This window comes from Monopterus albus, unplaced genomic scaffold (assembly GCF_001952655.1).
Source record: "Monopterus albus unplaced genomic scaffold, M_albus_1.0 scaffold220.1, whole genome shotgun sequence".
In the NCBI taxonomy this organism is placed as follows: Eukaryota; Metazoa; Chordata; class Actinopteri; order Synbranchiformes; family Synbranchidae; genus Monopterus; species Monopterus albus.
The window spans coordinates 333,163-354,007 of record NW_018128100.1 but is presented as its reverse complement, the minus strand read 5'-3'; the positions used below and the strand labels follow the sequence as shown (position 1 = coordinate 354,007).

The 20,845-nt window shown below is 42.7% G+C and overlaps 1 protein-coding gene across 4 annotated transcripts in view; it reads right to left on the bottom strand.

The window, feature by feature from the left end:
• The window catches only part of filip1b (filamin A interacting protein 1b), a 38,283-nt gene that overhangs the window by 3,030 nt on the left and 14,408 nt on the right, over positions 1-20,845 (bottom strand). For 2 of the 4 annotated variants that reach the window (XM_020619464.1, XM_020619463.1), the window contains exons 3-6: positions 12,598-12,868; positions 10,058-10,231; positions 8,573-8,751; positions 1,284-4,068 (exon numbers count right to left, since the gene is read on the bottom strand). In XM_020619464.1, coding sequence (XP_020475120.1) covers positions 1,284-4,068; positions 8,573-8,751; positions 10,058-10,231; positions 12,598-12,858 — 3,399 coding nt within the window. In that variant the 5' untranslated portion in view covers positions 12,859-12,868. Of the gene's footprint in view, positions 1-1,283; positions 4,069-4,725; positions 4,912-7,012; positions 7,228-8,572; positions 8,752-10,057; positions 10,232-12,597; positions 12,869-20,845 lie in introns of those variants that run through there. The other 2 variants (XM_020619465.1, XM_020619466.1) reach the window with 2 other exon arrangements.

The window sequence follows — 20,845 nt, the reverse complement described above, 5'->3', positions numbered from 1 at the left end:
AAATACATGGCAACTACATCAACTATTTGTGTTTTTATTTACAGATTGTTAAACACGTGATTCTGGACACCCAGCTTTTTCGCTCTGCCTGAAAAAGTCCTCACAAATCTTCACACGCATGTTTAAATCTCGGTTTTACTTGTAGGTCACATAACACACACATCACTACAACTGAGACTAATTTCTCTCCAGATTGTTGTTAACTTTATATCACTCCTTTTTAAAGCAGGAAACACACGCTACAAAAGGTGAACTCCCCAGTAAGCATGGATTTGTGTAGCCCTGCTGTATCACCATGTCACCGAACTCCAAGCCGCTCAAAGAATTCATTATGGGATGAACAAGTTCACCTGATGGTAGGAAATCTACTTTTGACTTTAATGGCACTGAAGCTGATGGACGGGGCCTTCGCCAGACAGAGTAGCTTGTGCTTTTTGTTACTTTTGTTACTCTGGTTCTTTACCTGGGTGTCAGGCCCCCCCCCAACAGGGTTGCTGGAAATGGTCCACAATATGCAAGTTCAGTACTGACTATTCTCAAATCTTTAAGAAGAAAGAAAGAGTCGCTGATCTCTGCTCTGTTTACACTACTCTGCCAGCTTCTTGTGCCTCACATTTTAAGGAGCTGTTTGCTGAAAATGAACAAGCATCACATTTTCTCCTAACATAGAAAACCTGTCACCTGGTACAGCAGTGTGGGTGTGTTTAATAGTTTATGGACAACAATGGAGGACCAATAAGCTAAATCTGAAAATATAAAATCACACAAAACGCTTACTGGGGCCATTTTCACCAGCGTGTTGGGGTTAACTAGGGATGACACTTTTACATATTAACTGGCATTAGGTTTTCTCACATGAAAGGAGTTTTAACAGTGTTGCTTATCATTAAATTTGTGCAAAGTGAAACATCCAAACTGGTCACTCTTTGGTTAAGAGGAGGAAATTTGTCAGTTGGTGATGGCGGTAAACACGAGGCCTGTAGAAAGGTCTCTCTAGGGTGGGATCTAAGTCATGCCAGATCATTAAAGTGTTAGTTCATATCAGCGAGATCATGTGTGTACCTGGAGAGAGTGCTATCTAGGGAGCGCGCACCACCTGATTTCATTTTGAAACATTTCAGAAGTAACTGCAATGTAAAACATTAGACAGCACTCAGATATTTTTGCTTTTAGACAAAAGGGAAATGTCATCTCTATGAGTTGAGTCTATGCTTGTGGAGTCAGAACATTCAAACAGAACAACAGATAGAGGGCACAGGATGCAGTGATCTCAAAGCTCTCACCAGAGACTGTGTGGGCTTGGAGGCTGCAGAGGTGATGGGCGTGATTGTTATGCTGCTTGTCATTTTGCTTGGAGTGGTCTTCCCCACTGAGGGCTGGCGTGGGGAGCGGAGTACTGTTCCTGTCAATGCTTCTCTGCTTTCTGAGCTCAAAGCATGAGCTCGGAGCGTCACCACTGGGCTGCTGCATCTCTCAGCAGGCCTTTTATACTGTGGACCCAGGTGGATATGGATCTTGTTGTCCTCTGTTGTGATGATGTTGCTATTACTGTTGTATTTCCGGACAGGTGCGGACCCAGGCTGCATCTCTGGGGTCACCTTGATCACAGTGCGACTCGCAGTCATTTCATGAGGCTCAGATGAAGCACATGCTTCAGCCACAGGAGTCGTGCTGACTGTGATGATGGACACGGGAGACTGACGGCTACCAGAGCCGTTGCCATTGGCCTTCTCCACACTCTTGGCCCTGGAGATAGTGGTTATTGTGACTGGAGACTTGGCTCGATCAAGTCCTCCCCTCATGTCACAGGCTTTGCTCTTTGACATCACAGTTGTGGGCTTAGGGACTATTGTGATTCGTGGTTTCTGGAAACCAAGAGTGGGGATGATGGTGGTGCTGGAGAAGAAATCCTCAGCTTGAGGGCTGGTGATCTCCAAGGTGGCGGTGCTGTTCTCATGATCCGGGGTCACTCGGATGTGTAGTGGCTGACATGGCTTCTGGGACATGGTCATTTCAGGTGGATGGTGCAAGGAAGCCCCATAGGTCTTGTCAGGAGGGGTTTGCATGAGTGTGATGGCCTCTTTCTTTTTCATCCAGGGTATCCAGGATTTTCTCACCCCAAGGTCTGTGGATGCTGGAGGGTATCGTTCAAGAACCGCTGCCTTCTTAAGACCCTGTTGTCTTAGATTGCTCATTAAGTGGTGTTCTTCAAGAACTGATTGTCGGATGAAGCCTGCTGCCGTCTCGTCCTCACCAGGTTCGCTGACTATCACATCTGTTTGCACTGCTGTGGAGGTAACCGGGACGTCGACCATCCTTCTACCATTCATACTAGGCCTCAAAGCCCGACTGTAGCACTTGGTGGCTTCCAGTTCCTTAGTAAGATTGTCCACTTCTTGACTCATGCTGTTCTTCTTCTCTTCCTCCTCCATGAATCTCTGCTGGAGGACAGAATAATCCACCTGCAGCTGGGAGAGCTGGTCCTCCTTGTTCATCAGTTCATGGATTTTCTCCTTCAGGGCTTGGACATCAGCCTGCAGCTCTCTGGTTTTAGCCTCCTCCATCCTGCAGCGGATTCGTAACTCGGTCTCGGGGTTTGTGACCTCACCTCTCTCTATTGCTTTGTTTCTGGCGATCTGACTTTTCATCTCTTCCAGGAGCTTAGAAAGGGCATTTGCTTTGTCCTGCTCTGTCCTAAATTTCTTCTCCAGCAGGTCATACTCATCCTCTGTTTTCATTAAATCTCCCTCCACCACCTCCAGTTGTTTGAGCCTGCTCTTAAGTCTTTCAATTTCTAGCGTAAGCTCTTTTATTTTATTGTCTTCATCTGGATTTCTGTTACTGTCCTCGTTGGCCCACTTTCTCTGCATCTCTCTCTCTGTCTCCTCTAGTCCGTCCATTCTGATTTTCATCCCACTTACCTTGTTATTGAGTTTCCTACACTTTTCCTCTTCACTTGCAAGTTTAGTTCTTAGCTCCTCTTTCTCTTTAGTGAGAGTTGCCACTTTAAACTCCATCTCTGACTTGAATTTGAGAAGTTTTTTGCTCTCCTCAATCAGCTTCTCTGTAACCTCTGTAACCTTCCCTTGCTCTGCTTTGAACATCTTACTTAAATCATCACTCTTTTGCTCTTCCTGTTTAAGTCTCTCTGCCGTGTTTTTTCTTTCATCTACCAGCATGACTGTAAAGGACTTCAACTTCATGAGGTCGTCTTTGAGAATCATTTCTGCCCTTTCAGATTTTGACTCTGATGACTCTAGTTCCTTCAGCCGGGTTTTCAGTGTCTCCAGCTCACAAGCCAGATCTTTCACGACATGTCTCTCCTTTTCCAGGTTGGTATGAAGCTGAGAGCACTCTGTTTTGCTCTTGCTGAAAACCCCCTCCAGCTTTTCCAGTTCAGCCATCCTCTTCTGCAGTTTTTCCACCTGCAACCTGAGCTCCTTGCCATGGTTCTCCTCATCCAGCAGCTTCTTCCTCAGCTCCCGACACTGAGTTTCTGTTTTGGTTATTTCCTCATCCTTTCCCTCCATCTCCAGCACTTTCTTCCGCAGTTTCTCAAGCTCGGCCATGAGAGACGAGTTCCCGCACTCTCCTTTGCTGATCTTCTCCCTGAGCTCCTGCAGGTCCTCCTCTGATTTCTGCAGCACTTTATTGCTCTCCTCCAGCTCCTCAATCTTGTTTGCCAGTCCTGCCAGCTTCAGCCTGAGCTGCCGGCTTTCAGACTCTTGTTTAGCCAGCTTGTTGGCCATCTCCTCATGCTCCTGTGCAAACTTGACTGCTCTGTGCTCCAGCTCGGCCTCCAACTTGAGGACCTTCTGGCCGTCCTCCTTGGCAGCGTCGGTGACAGCCACCAATCGATGCTCTTTTTCCTGCAGCTTCTGAGTGAGGTCCTGAACCTTCGGGCTCAGCTGGTCAATCTGCTCAATGTGCAGCTGCCGCTCGTCCACCAACATTAGGGCAAAAGACTTGAGCTTCACCAGTTCTGCTCTGACCTTCTCCAGTCTCCTGCTGTGGTCCTTGTCCTTACGAGCCTGGTAGGCCTTTTCCTGCTCCAACAGCCTTTTGAGTCTAAGAAATGGACAAATATGAGATGTGAATAGTTGTGTAAATATTAAACAGAGGATTTTTAACAAATTTTTAACAAAGGATGGTTTCAGTGCAGCTGACCCCAATCCTGAACTCTCAATTCAGTTTACATCACTTTGGGTGAATTTCTATGTAATCACTTGCTTTCTCTGTGTAATGTGCAACAGTGCTGCCTCTCAAATCTGCCTCATGTCCTGTCTGAGCACACCTTCAGAAAACAAACAAGAAAAATAACAAACTGAGTTGCCCTGACCTACTGTGCAACTTCTGAATATCTTATTACGGCACCTGGATGACTGAGAATCCTTACACACATCAACACACCAAACAGCTGGGACAAAATGATAACAAGAGGCGCTGCAGAGCTACTAACAAACCTCCGAGAACCTGCCTGAGTTAGTGTCCTGTTGGTAGATGTTTAACTCTTCTCTGCGTGAGTCTGAGACAGAATCTGTTTCCCATCAAATGGAGCATGCACAGTGACATCACACACTCGAATACACAAATAGGTCTCAACACTGCACAACGAGAGATCTGAAAGTCCATATTAAGAACCAACTCCCCAACTCCTACACAAAAATCTTCAGTCTATTTCTCCTGCGTCAGAAACGTCTTTTCCCAAAACTCAGCTCAACTTACCAACAAGCTGAGATGCAGGGCAGGTTGATCCATGTCTGAGTGTGTTTTTTGAGGCTGTACAGGAGCCAAACTGCTGCTGCCTCTGAGTCTCACAGGGTCAGAGTGGGAAGGAAGGAGGGGGCCCGACTGCGGAGATTAGCCACCATAATCCAAACATGTCATCAGTGGACAATGAACGAGGTGGATGTTGTGCTAAACGCCACCGCTCTGCTGGCTGGTGATGTCATCCACCCCTCCATATATGGTGCACAGAGGCGCTGCCCGTATGTGGACACAGAGGAGGAGGTGTTTCACACCAGGTATGACAAAGCACACAAAACCACTTCTAAGTTCAAACATTTTTGTTCTTGACGGTGTTCCTAAAATGTTGCTCCAATCCTAGCTGTCTCCTGTCCTCGAGCCCAGCAGCGTTTCCATAGAAACAAGGTGACAATGCAACCCAGAGTTTTTGTTCTGGGGGGGACAATGCCACACTTGCACAGCCTTTCCCACAATAATCCCCCTGTATCATGTACACGGAGTTGGCTAAACTATGTGTGTGAGATCACGTTTTCAGACAGAAGGGGGGGGGGAGGGGGGTGGTTTGCATTACAGAGGCTCATAAATGAGCCAAAAATGAGATTCAAGATTCAAAGATGTTCCATCACTGCTCTTCATTATTCCAAATGCATAAATATCCCCAGGACAATCGAGCACTTTGTGCAGTAATTGCTGCATTTTATGGCTTAGATACTTGTACTTTTGTTGGGTGTCTGTAATTTTGGAGATGTCAGAAGAAATTGCATCTTCTGCTGCACACACTTAAACCCTCACCAGATAAAAGCCTCTCAGATATTGTGACAAGGCTTGTAGTTTGGAAAATGAAGGAATCAAGCCGATCACATTGTGATGGGGACATTGAGGAGAACACAATGAAACTCTTCTTTACCGTACAACATAAAAGTCTTTTTACTGAGGCTCTTTCCCAAAATGTCTGCAAGAGCAGCAAAATAAAAATATCTCCATTAACTCCTTGTCCACTTCCTCCTCACAACCCCCCCCCTCCACTGCAGCTCAGTGAATGGTTACTGTGGAAAACAAACCGGCACCGGTCAAGGCTGAAATATCTCAGAAATATTAAATAGATTGCCATGATATTTTGAACACACATCAACTTTGCCCAGAGGACAACAGCCCTACAGACTTTGCAGTTCCTTGATGTTTCATCTAACAGCATCATTGAGCTGCACATGCAAAACCAATGCATTTTTCCATCAGCCTCAACTGTACTTTGTGTTTAGTACTAACTACCAGACATGCTAAACATCAGCAGGTTAGCATTGTCTTTGTGAGCACACTAGCATGTTGCTGTTAATATTTCACTCACAGCACTGCTCCACCTAATTACCACATTTATAGCTTATCTTAGCTTAGCATGCTAGCTGTTGCAGTAACTTCCATCAGGCAAATGGAAATAAATCAACACACTAAATCCAATTTGCGCGGTTGGGTGGTGCACTCTTGTCTGGACTTTTCCACCAGACACCCTCTGACAAATTATTGTACTATAGTGATACTGTGGGGTCTCAGTTAGGAGGGGGACACACTTCTCTTACCTTCATCTTCTCGATACTTGTGCCTATATATAGCCCCGTTTTCCTCTCTTATATATGGCACATTTTTTCATTATTAACATTTCTAATCAAGAGTTCACCACCAAACCGCGCAAACTGGATTTAGTGTGTTGATTTATTTCCATTTGCCAGATTTGAACATAAAATTTGCACAAAGTACAGCTTTTAAGGACATATTTCTCAGATTGCTCCTCTTTCCTCCCAGGGTTCAGGCACCCCATCCTCAGTGGCTCTGCAGAAGCTGCTCTCTGTTCCAGTCTATTCTTAGGCTCAGTGCTGACAGACGCCAGTCAGACAGGGAGAAGAACGCCCCAAACACTCATTACACCGAGCCCACAGCAAACATATCAGGCCAGGAGTTGCTGATCTGAAGCTAATTATAGTCACAGTAATTACCATCCTTAATAACATCCAGAACAGATGAATCAACAAGAACACGCTGACCCAGAGGAGGCACATTTTAACATGAGCCAGAACTGTCCACCACTGTGAAATTACAGAGAAACAAACCTACATTTTTCTGGAGAAAGACATGATTTACTAGTTTAAATCTTAACTTCTCACACCACATAAACCCATACCAGACGGGACCGGGGGCCTCATGGTGGAAGTTACTGTCCATTAGGAAAAACCCTCACAAATCTGAGATGTTGATGTTGTTTAAATAGCTCTACCTTACAGCAGCAAACATTTCTGATGTCTTGGCGCCAGCGACAGCAGCAGCCAGAGGCAGTACTGTGTGTCTACAGGCTGTCCGTCCATCCGCTCTTGTTTACATGCTATCTCTGACATTTCTTCAGATATACCACAAATGACCACCTGGACTCACAGATGAAGTGGTTAGATTTTAACAGTCAAAGGTCAAAGTCACAGTGACCTCACATCTCTCCCATTCCCATGAATCTGACCAGTCAGCAGAGGCAAGTGGTGATTCCAGGTGAAAGAGATGTAATGCTGCTAAGACTGATTATCAGAAAGAAATGTACAGTCTTTGTATTTTATGGCACCAAAAACATGGTTTTAAACCTGCGACAACAGATTTTCTGCCCAATTGTTTTGAGCTAAATCTTTTATTTTAGCACAAAGAAGAATTTCTACACATTTCACTTGATTGTTCTTCATATAAAATGTCACTTTAGTATTACCAGAGTACTGATGGTACTTTTTGCAGTAGGTTTCCAAGAACAAAAACACCCAAAAGCTTTCATGTGTTGTATTTGCCCATGACTGTTGTTATGCAAACAGAGGCTCTAGCCATGCAGCAGGATCTCTGTTGGGAATGATGTCACCCTCTGCGTGTTCAGGGTCAGCCCATTCATGAGATCACCTGCAGTGAACCTGCACGCTGACTGCAGCCGACAGGAATGTGGTGTCAGACAGAACTGAGAGCAGGATTTGGAGAGGTTCAAATTAAAATATCTCAGTGGTGCAGCTCATCAGTGAGAACCAGACACCACACGATATAACCTCTCTATAACTCCTTCAATTTAAAACTGAACTTTATCATCTTAATAAATTTATTGCAGAGGTGTTTTTACACCAACACTGACTCATAAATCACCAAATCAAATATGTTACTTTGAGTAATAAAAAGTACACATAGGTGACAGATGAGAGGAGCCTCCTGACTGAGTGGAGACACAACCAGCAGGGTCACTGATCAATCAGCTGATCATCGTCCTGATGATCTGATTGATCTGTTTATCCCCAGAATGTCAGACACTGGGGAAAAAGTCCCACTGTGACTCTCCAGAGCCAAAGGTGGCGTCTTCACATGTCTTGTTGTGTCCAACCAACAGACCCACAGAGACTCAGCTGATTCTCATGTCTGACAAAGAAAAGCATCAGCTCCTCACATTAAAGAAGGTGGAACCAGAACATGTCGGTGACTGTTGCTTCTAAATAGCTGAGGTTCATTTTCTACCAGTTAACTGACTCATGGCTTCAGCTCTAGGTCACTGAATGGCTTCATGAGGACGACAGTGGGTCGGACACAGTGGGTCGGACACAGTGGGTCGGACGCAGTGGGTCGGACACAGTGGGGGGATCTGGTTTGGAAGGAGGAGGTTTCCTCCTCTGACAGAGGAGACCTGACCTTACTTTGGAGACACGGCCCTGATGAGGCCCTGCTGGACGCTGGGTGGTGGTTTTTATTTTAATCTGTGACCCCCATCTGTTTGTATTAGTTTGTAGTCAGGACAAGACTCATGGAAACACACAAACTGTGGCCTCACCTCTCCCTCTCCTGCTCCAGCAGGTTGGTGAAGTCGTCACTCTTGTTCATGAAGTCAACATGTTTCCGCTTCTCACTGTCCAGGTCCATGACAGTGCGGCGGTGACATTTCTCAGCCAGCAGCAGCTGCTCTAACATCCGTCTGTACGTCTCCTTCTGTTTGTCCTCCAGACGGTCCAGCTGACGGAAACACGTCAACACTCATTATTATCAACAACTTACACTTGGACACCTCTTCTGCCAACCGTGTATTAGCTATGCCTATAGTGATACTGTGACTGTGGGTGAACAATGAGTCTGTCCACACAATTATGACTTTTACTTGAGTAGTTTCATGCACACTACACATTTGTTCAGCCTTTTTACTGCAAACTTCACTGAACACAGTAAATTATAGTTTACAGTAAAATCTGCTGCCATTGAACACATAGAAAAACATGATTATAGGCTCTAATTTCTTCTCTTGCATGAACTCTGCCATAAATGTACCATCAATGTTTAGACTTCAGTTCAGAGACAAATATTATACCTTTTGTATCTTTTACTGTTCTTACTTTTCAGAATCAGATGAATAAAACAGAAAACAGTATAGTCATGAGACGTTACTGATCCCCATTGGGATTCTGATTCTGAAAAGTAACTAAATTGATCAAATAAATGTAGTGCAATAAAAAGTATGCAGTCCAATAAAAAGTCCAATAATTGCCTCTAAAATGACATTAAATCAGAGTATGAAGCAACGTTGGTCAGTAAATCACACTTTGATTTATGAAGTAACACTTTTATGTAACACATACTCTAAGTTAGAGTTCAAATCACACTTTTTAACTCACATAATCAACTTTAAAAAGATCTCTTCTGCTTCTTTTCTGTCTGTTTTGATAACATGTCTCAGCAGAACCAGTCGGCTTAGCTGTCTGTTTTAATGTTAGGTTTCATTTGCTGCTCAGCGGGAGGAAGCAGTGATACACAGTGTACTGGAGTAAGAGCCTAAGTATAGGGCCCATCTTTTTATTACTTTTACTGAATTAAATCATTTTGAATCGAGAACCTATTCTGAACCGAATTGTGGCACTAAAACTCAAATCGAATCCAGACTGAGTCCTCTGGCTGCTTTTAACCCTCTCCATGCCAAACAGCCAAACCCATGTTAACCCTGGTTGTTGCTCTTTCTTTGTCCCACTCTCTCTGTGCTAAAGATGCCACCTCTTCACTCTGGCAGCCGCTGGTTCAGCCACTGGGGTGTAGCTGAGAGACACCACATCCTGTCCCACTGTCACTGGGTTCATCACACACTGTGGAGAATCTGGGTTAATGCAGCTTCAAAGTTTTTGTGGGAAGTATAGAACCCATAGTTTGTTCTCTCAAATTCCAACATCTGCAAGCCACATCCATTTAAAAATGTTTCTCTATAACTTGTTGCTGTGCCAGTCTTTAAGTCAGTCCAGTCCCTAACCCGACCCCCTTCTGTACATTCATTACTCACTTTGGCTATGGGCTTCTCATAGACGTCATCAGCACTGCTGCCGCTCTGGGTGAGCAGCCCGTCTCTCTGCAGGGCCTGCAGGGGTTTGATGGGGACAGCTGAACCATAATGAGCCTCCAGAGTGTCCGGTCTGGTCCTCTCTGACTTCAGCAGGCCGATGATGTCCTCTCTGGCCTGAGGAGACATTAGGAGTTTAACTTGCTTCTACAAAAAGGGGGCTTCATCTTCTGAGAGGTGACACAAATAGATATGCGAGGTCTTTATTCCATCAAATGTGACATGTGTCTGCTGGGTCTGGTGCTCCCTGGTTTTAAGACTTATGTCCTGTCCTCAGTGCTGGTGAGAAATAATTCATTAATGATAATGTGTTGGGTTTTCTGTGTATCCTGTTTCACAGAGTGCTCTCTGCAGGACAAACTGCCCCTTTGGAGACACAAAAGATTTACTCTGCCCTCTCTGTTCCTCTCACAACTCTTCACATCCACAGATACCATATGTATGTCTTCTGTTTGTTCCAGGCTTCACCAGCAGAGAGCGCTGTTTCCCCCATTCTAACCTGCATAATATCTCATTTCACACCACATGGCCATGACACAAATTCATGCACAGAGATGTCAAACAGGACAAAACCGTGATTTGTTTGAAACAGGTGAAGGTTCGATGGTCTGCTTCAACTGTTTAGACTAAAGAAACCTTTTAGGGCTTTATCTCACAAATACCACCACCATATAAAAAGCCCCGCAAATCCTCAATATTTGGGAAAATCTGATTTGTTTGACAATAAAAAATATAAAATATCATCCCACTTATCCTTTAAAATCATGCTGCAGCGAATCCTCCTTTCCCTTAAATGGTATTGACAAATACATGTATTTTCCTTGTTGCCCTTTTGACAGCTTGGGGATTACAGTCATTATGACCCTGTTATGATACTCTCAACTAGAGTCTGTTTCTTTTTACATGTCAGTGAATTTGAAAGCCCTCGTGTGAAACAACGCAGGACAAAAACAGCTCTTCCTGTGTGAAATGTCGCTCTGTGCTGGGTATTTTTCTGTCCCATTGCTAATGGAAAATATTCAGCACGTCTCAGCAGAAGAGTAGGATGGAAACGGAGGGCGAAGCAGCAGCATCCTGCCTCTCTGGAGACGAGTTCATAAATGTGCCTCCATTAGAAAATCATTATCAGAGTGGAACCCAGCAGCAGCAAGGGTTATTGTCAAAAACTAACCCATCACACGCTGTGAAACATCAGTAAGTCTCAGCACTGATGACAAATGCCGTGGTGTTTATGGTTTTCCCTAAGGCAGCTTCTAATAAGCAGATGAACTGGGTGTTTCTGAAAAAGACCATTTTCAGCTTCCTTCATCTTCAGCTGTCATGGTAACAAGGCTGCTGGATGAGTAACCTCAATCAACAAATCTCCTTGATTCCCCAGCTTTGCCTCTGATGAGAACACACCTACACAAGCTGCTCAATTAAAATGCGAAACACTGTTTATTGATCAAGGCAGTGACTTTAGCTATTACTAAACAACTTCTAAAATTTCTGCCTTTTGAAAATCACTTCCCAGTATGTATGCTATTTTCAGTGAAATGCCTTGTTCCCATTGGAGAACAGAGAGTCCCAGTCCATGTTTTAAACTCAGTTATGACCAACTCTGGAGCAGCTTTAGGCAGTTTAGTTAAAGTAGAAGTGGTTACTATCATGCACAGGTGCTGATTAAGAGTTGTGCTCATAGATTAGACTCCACACAAACAACTATTATTTTCTATGATGGATCACATCACATGTAACTACATGTCTCTTATAGTGACAAACCAGCAGCACAACTGAGCCTTTTAGCCTCCTTTAGCTGACAGTTTTAGCACTTTGGTTTCCAGCAGCAAGCAGCAGGAAGCAGCTGTTTTCATCAGACAAGCTCTGATAAAGTTTCTGTCCCCAACCCGCTCAGCAGCAAACAGCAGAAAGACACAGTCAGAGACTAGCTGGAGAAGAAAGCCGAGTAAACAACCAGATATTTCTCCCAGGAGTTGATTGAGACCAAACCACAGATAAATAGAGTGAATATGGGAGTGATCATTTTGATCTCTGTGTGCTGCTTGTGTAAAAAGCAATGCAGTTCTGTCAGCTCACTGTTATTCTAAAATGTTATTAATGCAGCTTTAAAGTGAGCCTATGTAACAGTCACTATGGACACAAGGAGCATTACAGGATAATGGTAAAGGGCAGAACTGACTGAGTAATGTCAGTTTATACAGAAATACTGTATGTATGGACAGTTTGCTAAGATTATCTTAAATTAGCAGCCATAAACTAGCCAGACCATGAAGGATGCGTCTCATGTTGTTATGTATAGGGCTCTGAACATGTTTGCTAATGAATCAAACTTTAAAAATACTGTGTTATTTCTTAGGTTGATGTGTTTAACACCAGAACCATAACCTGGCCTGGTCCAAAATCCCTGATCCGTCATTAAAGTAATGTAAGGTTGATAGGACTCAGACTAGTCAACATCCTGTCACCAGGAGTCTAATGCACACCTGAATCTCTCCTTCCATGATTCCCAGCAGATGAACCAGGTCCTTCCTGGACAGATCTGGCATCTTCCTTCTCTCTGCTGGTTTCTGAGGTTTCCTCGTTGTCCCCGATACGCCTGTCCTCCCGTCCTTCTCCTCCTGCTGGACTTTCATCTTCCTCTTCATCGGCTCTGGTGCGTTCACCTCATCCTGCTTGATGAAGCCTTTAGGGGGCTGGATGTGTCCATCATCTGGACCCTCCATAGTGCGGCTCCTGGATCTCATCTTTCACCTCCTGTGAGAAGGGGCGTAATGGATGAAACAGTGATCCAGGAAAACCAGATGTTTCCTATCCATAGTGTAAGTGTTTAGATCACTGTCTCCCCTCCAGAGCTAATAGTTTGGTTCCAGTTCACTATTCAAACCACCTTGCACAGACCTAAATGTAACTTGGTGTAGGTAATCCATCACAATGAACATTTCATCATGTTGTCACAGTTATGTTTTTGTTGTGTAGTATGACAGTTCAAATAAGGGTCTTACTGTGGAAACTTTGCCTGTTGGTGTTTACAGACGCTTCAGGATTTCTAGGCAACATTTTCAAGGCAGAACAAAAACAAGCTCTGCATCATCCTTCCCACAACCCCCCATATTATTATCATTTCTCTCCCTGGCTTAATGTTCCAGCAACATATTACAGTAACACAATGCTTACAGGCAAGGGAGTCTCAGATTTTCACTGTTCTTGAATTCCCCACAAAGCACATTACCATATGATGATACTGTAGCTTTGGCTCTGAAAAGAAAATGAAGGTGATGAAATATACACAGTGATGGATCATATATCTCAGCTGTCAGATTTCAGCTTCTGCAAGCTGATATGTCATTGTGTATGGATATTAACTGGCACCAAGAGTCGCCTGGAAGGTAAAAGTGTAAAACTGTGAGGCAGGTATGTAAAATGTGTTGTTGTACTTAATGGGCTGAAACATACAAAGCACCAGTATTTAAGAATCTTTAACTGGACTACAGTTCATTACTTCTGTGTGTGATGTGTCAAAACGGTACATTCATATAAAACACTGTCCTCCCGTTAAAAAAACCCAGCAGGCCGCCTGTACAAGCAGCTTATTACAACCCATGGCTGTGTTCTGTTGGCAGGCAAGATTTTGGAAAAATCAATGCTATGCTTAAAAAACAACCTATATGAAGTTTCTATTTTTGTCAGCAAAAACCACTGATCAGCTACAATGCTTCACGGCTGTGTGTCTCCGCCAACCACATGTGAGCATACAGTGACCTCTGACCTTTAACCACCAAAATCTAATCTGCTCATCCTTGAGCCCAACTGGACGTTTATACCAAATCTGAACAAATTCCCTCAAGGCATTTCAGAGATTTGTGATCAAGAGCTTGGGCAGGGCGGACGACCTGACGACAAAAAGCTTTAAACAGCATGAACGTTGACATTTTGGAATTAGTAGGAACATTTAAGTGATCCTGAACAGCGAGTAAACAGTTAGTATAAGGTCTGTAAATAGAGGCAGTTTGTTTACAGGCTGTGTAGCTTCTGTTGCCAAGTGTTACATCAAGGGGTTTGCAGGTCCACATGGCGGCTTGGTGTCATATGGAGTCCCAGACGAGTAAACTGAACCCTGTGCCTTCACAAAAGTCATTCCACAGAGTGACCTTAGCAGCGAGGAACAGTCGACCATTGATGAGGTTCTACTTGGAGGGTTTAACCATCACCAAAACATTGTATGAAGTCATATAAAAATGTCTGATCATAACTATAAACTCACAATGTCAGCAATGAATAATGATAAACTTTAACAATTATTTATTTATTTATCTCTACTACCAATAGTATTGTCTGGAAATAGTTCTAGTGTATTTTACGAGAACTGTCTGTAAATGTGTATTCTTAAAAAAGTTGTTTACACTGTAATGCAGGCAGTGAAAGAGACCCTCATGTTATGATTGTTGACTTCTACTGTATGTGTCAAACTCCTGGAACAAATGGAGATAGAATCCACCAAGCTGTGATGAGGCTAAACTGGTCCCTCTGGTTTAAAATCAGTCTGAATAAAACCTCAGACAGCTGTGGCCGACACACGAGACCTACAGTGGATAAGTGGTGTTAGAAGTATGATGGCAGCAGGGTGTCCTAGTGGTCACAGGACTGACCCTACAAGTGTCTCTAAAGTACACCGTGCCCTGATGAAAAGTCTGCGTGCATGAAAATTTGTTCTAAAATCTGTTAAAACAACTGAGGTTAATGTGAGTAGGTCATAATTATAGTCTGTACAATATAATGTGGCCTCATGATAATGCTTATTATGCTAACATTAATGCTAACACTAGAGTTACCTTTTTGCTTTCTTCCAACTTGGGAGTGTTTATGCATTGCTCGTGCTTATTGTGCTCAGTTTGAACGCTACCTAGTATATAGTCACACAACTTGTTCTTGTTGTGTTACTGTAGAAGTTTTTTACCAAGAGTGGTCAGATACAGTCAGTGTATAGTTTCTATATAATGAGCTGAACAGTGTCATTGTTGGATTTTATTTGGATGTAACTGCCAGCAGTGGTGCATTCACTATCATTCTGCCAGCAACCTGCCAGCTTCTTATTTTCACCAAGAGGAAGATGGATTCATCACTGTTTATCAAAGGCTGATGTGAACTGTTTTTCTCAATCAACTCAAACAATATGACACGAATACAATATTATAAAAAACTGTAAACATGTGTTACCCTGCTAATGTTAGCATGGCCCAGCCATCGCTTACTTAGGGCTTTGCTAACATAGCATGAGATTGTGCTATAAAATGCTGTTTTTAGCTGCATTCTGACAGGATTAACACCACAGGGGGAGCTGGAAGTGCAATATTTACTTTGCTTGTGACTTTTACAGAGGCCATGTTTTACCACTGAAGAATTACAGGACTGTAACAGACGTGGACGTTGAGCAGGACAAACCCAAAGGAAAACAAAAAAGTCTCCACAGGGTGAAGGACAAAAAACTGACTATAGATAATCTTGAAATGATCCCACTAGAGGAATAAATTCAGTTTGAAAGGGGTTTGTTCTGATGTCTGCCCCGTCTGTGTGCTGGTCCCCTGTGCGGCAGTCGCAGCTGTTTGTTCACTGAAATTTAAAACTGGTATTTTTAGGATCTCCTCACTTGTGTCCACAGTCCAACAAGGAGAAACTCCAGGGCTATCACTTAGTCAGCCATCAGCAATCCCATGGATGCCTGTACCTCCATTTTACATCACAGCTCTCACACTCCACAAGAACAACAACAACAACAACAACACTTGCTATAAATAAACAGCCACTGACTATTTATTGGGCTGGTTTAAAACACCTCAACGGTTGTTAGCTAAACAGAGGTCACATATGGCTAATCCCTGTACTGGAACCCTTTAACTAAACATCCACTGGGTTTCTCTGTATTTCTTAAAACTGGCTTTTTATCATAAACATTTATACTGTAAGTGGCCCTTTGTGACATTCTTAAAGGCAGCAGACACACTGCCTGGCTTTGCATGTATATTTTAAAAATGTGACTTCCTTTTATTTCTATTGTTAATAATTTCAAGCGGAGCCTTTAATTGTAATGATTCATATAGCTTCCAATATAAATGACTTCACAGTAATATGACCGTGGCTCCCTGTATTCTGCTATGCTAGTGATGGCAGCTGTTCAAACTCAATCCAGCTTTTGTGTTTGCATTTTTTCATGTGCAATATGGTTTATATTCAGATATGACTATATAAGGAAATGATCAGTGTTGTGAAGAAGTTTAAAAAGGTCTGCTTTGTGATTGTAAATCACCATGAGGGGGGAAGTAATCCAGTCAGTCATCTACACTGTGGGAGGGCTTCACATACAGGGGGCATTTCCAGGAGAGCCAAGACAAATCCACTGCTGTCATTAATTCATACTTAAACTTTTCAGAGTCTGATCATGATTCATTAGGTTTCTAAGAGCTATTGATTCAATCCTAGATCTCATTATTCCTTAGAGGCTTTTCACTTAATGCTTCACTGGTTCAAAGACCTTTATTCTCCTCCTGGCTCTGGTTGATGACAAAGTCTCTTTTCATACCCACATTGAGAGTCCTGTAAGGAAATGGAAACCTAAATCAGGCTTTCTGTTTTTAAAATGTTTTCCTTTTTCAGCAAGAAAAAGTCATGTTCAAATGATGTTTCTAATGGTAGACTCTGGTAGAGATGCATGTATCAGATTCATTACTCCGTGGAATTGATCCTGTCTACCATTGGATGGCTATGATGCTGAGTGTTTTCTAAAGTAGTAGTAGCAGTAACAGCAGGTTAACTAGCTCAACTGCAAAATAAAGCCTTATATATCAGATTTATTTGACTTTAAGAGGAACTATATGGTGTAAAAAAATCTACATATCTATATACAATATATCATGTTAATACATTTTTCAACACATTCCATATTGTGTGTAAAAACATCTTTTTCAGACCTAAATGATCTTATATGTGTTTGCTGGGATTCAGAAGTTTGTTTCAGCTGAATTCTCCTGCTCCTCCAGCAACAAAATACTCAGAGGTTATTATACAGTATGTTTCATCTGATGTGCCAAACATATTCAGGTTATCCATCCAAACAGTTACTGTAGGGGAGGTGCTTTTTATTTCAATTTAATTTATCTGCTCTGTGAGCTCAACTGTATGTGTTTGGAGATTTACTGTTATCAACCTGAGCCAGTGGTGAGAAAAACCTGAGGGCAGCATCTGCTGCAGGCCGTGGAGGACACTGTGCAGAAGTCATCTCTGTGATTACAGTCATGTTATGTTCAGGGCTGAGGAGGAAACCTGGTTCTTCCACAGTAACTCTGGGCACTGCACGTCTTCTAAATCTTCTTGAATCAACATGGCGAGACAGTAAATAAACCAACTTCAGTTTCTCAGGGCCCTGATTATATCTGTTATGGTTACATTTACAATGGCCCCTCTTACAATAAACAAGAGGAACTTTCACATTATATTTATAGTATATTCTTGTCCATGTGACAGGCTTTTTTTTTGGCCATTTGTGGAAGTATCATCACCTTTATACTGAATTGATATGCTGGAGCAAACAGCTGATTATTTACGCATTGAGCAGCTTTGGAGCAACATTATTATTATTTTGAATAGCAGAGCTTAAAGAGAGGGAATATATTGGTCACCACCGGGAAAACATCTGACTCTTTAGCTGCTAAATGCTCCACTGCTAATCGTATCTTTGCTGCTCAGCGGATAGTAGACAGTGGGTATGAGCGACCCCTTTCATTTTCTTACATTGTTTTCAAAGTGTCATGAAAATATAAAATATAGTCGCTTTAAAAAATTTAAACCAAGAACAAAAACTGACACATGGGCATCCAGTACGTTCTCGCCTGGTGTGACCTCACCTTCTCAGGTCAGGGTGAAGTCACACATGCAGTTCAGAGGCCTGTCAAGCTCAGACAACATAATGAGGATCCAGGTTGGCACTGGTCAAAGTGCATTTCCTGAGCTTTGATGCCTCTGGTGAAGGCCTTATGTGCACATGCAGCTGCACATTGAATGATGGCAGCAAAATAGATGTCAGAGTGTAAACTGCAGCGCAGTAGAGTCATGTAGAGTCTTGTTGCACCAGCGTGTCGTTCTGTGGAAAACCACTTCACCTCACAGGCTGAAATCTACTGTACAGTGCTGGACTGATATCAGTCTATCAAGCACCCATGCTTGAAATAGTGACACTTAGGATGTGAATACCACTGCAGGCTCATGTTACCATCTTTAGCACGTAATAGCAATATCAGAAATAGAAGGGTCCTAATTGGCACTTGTCATCCTGCACGTGTTCGGTGCACATCATCAAAACTGTTGCTATAGTCTGGTTTAAACACTTTGAATGAACCTGCTGGGGGGTAAGATCCCACAAAAGTCAATCCTGTTTCCTTATATCCTACTAATTTCTAACAGCAGGGCATTCTGAATGAAACAAATGGTCATCTGAATTGTGTTTTTAAAGCAACAATATGAAACATCTTCAAATTTACTGCACTGATTATGAACGTATCTGTAAAATGTTTGACTGCAAAAACATCTGCTCAGAAAGTGTCCGCGTTTGCCAACTAAAGCATGATTAACGTTCTTACGGTTATGTTTAGGCAACTTGGTTAAAGTTAGGAAAGTATTGTGCACATGGTTAAATATTAAACATGTATTATCTCTAAAGTTATGGTCTTTTCTGTGGCTCTTTGTGGACTGGAGGAAACACTGTGATGAGTGGCGTTTCCTTCCAAACATATTTCACTGAATGTTTTAATAGTAAACTTTATATTTTTGGAGGCAGAATTGGTTGAAAATGTTTTTTAAAAGGACCAAAATAGCTTTAGTGTGGAAGCAAGTGTCTTTATGATGTCATTGTTTTGGGGGAAAGTCTGTTATCATTTTATTTTCACGTCTCAGATCCTGTCATCAGTGCTGGGCTTTGTAATCAAAATCATAACATCTGACAAATGCTTTTATCCACTGCCACTTACACTGCAGTTCTTAAGTAGCCTGTTCATATTAAGATGTCTATCAGCATTCACACATTTGGACCCACTTCAGTAAAGCTGTTAAGAGATTCAACGCATGTTTGCTCCTCTTTAAGAAACTGTCATGAATTTCTTGGATAAGCTTTGATTGATCATTTCCAAAACTAAGACAAAATGTTAAATTATGATACATTAAAATAAACTATCTCTGGATGGGGCGCTCCTCTGATTTCAGCCCAACATAAAAATCCTACCCAGAGCGGCTTTTTAACCCAAAATGTCAAGACATTCCTCGTCAATCATCAGGGGAAACTCATGGGCTGAGACATGGCAGGATTTTAAACTCCTGGTGGTTTGTGCATGAGCTCTAATCTGCAGTGACCAGTCCAGAAAGCTGACATCAGTCCCGACAAGCAGCCGAACAGCGGCCAAGTCTCACATGCCTTTCAGATGGAATGAGCATGAAGTCACTTCCCTCATAAACTCTGAGAGGAGAGTGGGGGGCTGGGAGTGAAAAGAGGGACGGGGGCAGGATATTGTGAGGGTGAAAGAGGGCTGACCGCTGCTCATTTTACAGTTCGATCACGTTTCATCACTTTACATTTTTACAAGCCATTTAGCTCCTGAACAGCAAGGAATCTCAAGTGGTTAGTGGTCAGCCACTGTCGCTGATTTAAGAAATGACTCATGAGAGACGAATAAGCTTGGACTGTCCCATAAGGGGTCTCAGAGAAGACTTTTATTTCTGCAGACCTTTAGTGACCAATAGAGATGGAGACATTGATAACTGATGCATGAAATGTCTCACGCAAGCAAAATTTGAAAATGTATAACAAAATTCAACAGTTTCCTGACGACCTCTGGGCAGGATACGCTCACTGAGCCTGGGCAGCAACACAAAGAGCAAAATTTGTCCTAAAATGACTGTAAAATCCAAAGACTTGACTTTGTAATGTATATTTGATAAGTCAAGCCTCACATCACGTAATCTAACCTTTAAAATGCATTTTCTGCTCATAAATATTACAACAATAATATTAAAACACAATGACTACAAATCTTTGACAGCAGACATGTGAGAGTCGAACCATGGAACTGCTCTCACTGCAGAGAGCCAAGTGAAACTCAGCCAGAGTTTAGTCTGGCTCAACCAAGCCAGGGCTAACATCATACTAAATTACAGAAACTGTCATCAGGAGCTTCCACTGGAACACAGTGATGCATTTATAATGGCAGTCTATGGAGAGATTGAGCTGAGGCCTAAGGGCAGAGACAGATCAGAGTACAGCGGCGGTGAAGGTAAAGGTTCTCAAGGTATGTGAGTTCCGAGGAGAACTTTTCTTCTCTCTGGAGATTTTAACGGGTGTGATGATGCTTGATCAAACCTTTCTGGAAGAGCAAGACTCGTTGTACTTTACCCTGAAAGAAATCCAGTTCAAATCAAATCAAATCAAATTTTATTTGTATAGCGCCAAATCACAACAAAAGTCATCTCAGGACACTTTACAAAGTAAGGTCTAGACCTTACTGTTATCAATATTATTACATAGGGAAAACCCAACAAATCCCCCTTGAGCAAGCACTTGGCGACAGTGGGGAGGAAAAACTCCCTTTAACGGAAGAAACCTCCGACAGACCCCAGCTCTTGGTGGGCGGCCTTCTGCCTCAACCGGTTGGGGTGAGTGGATAGAGGAAAGACAAAAGAAGAAAAGCAACAAGA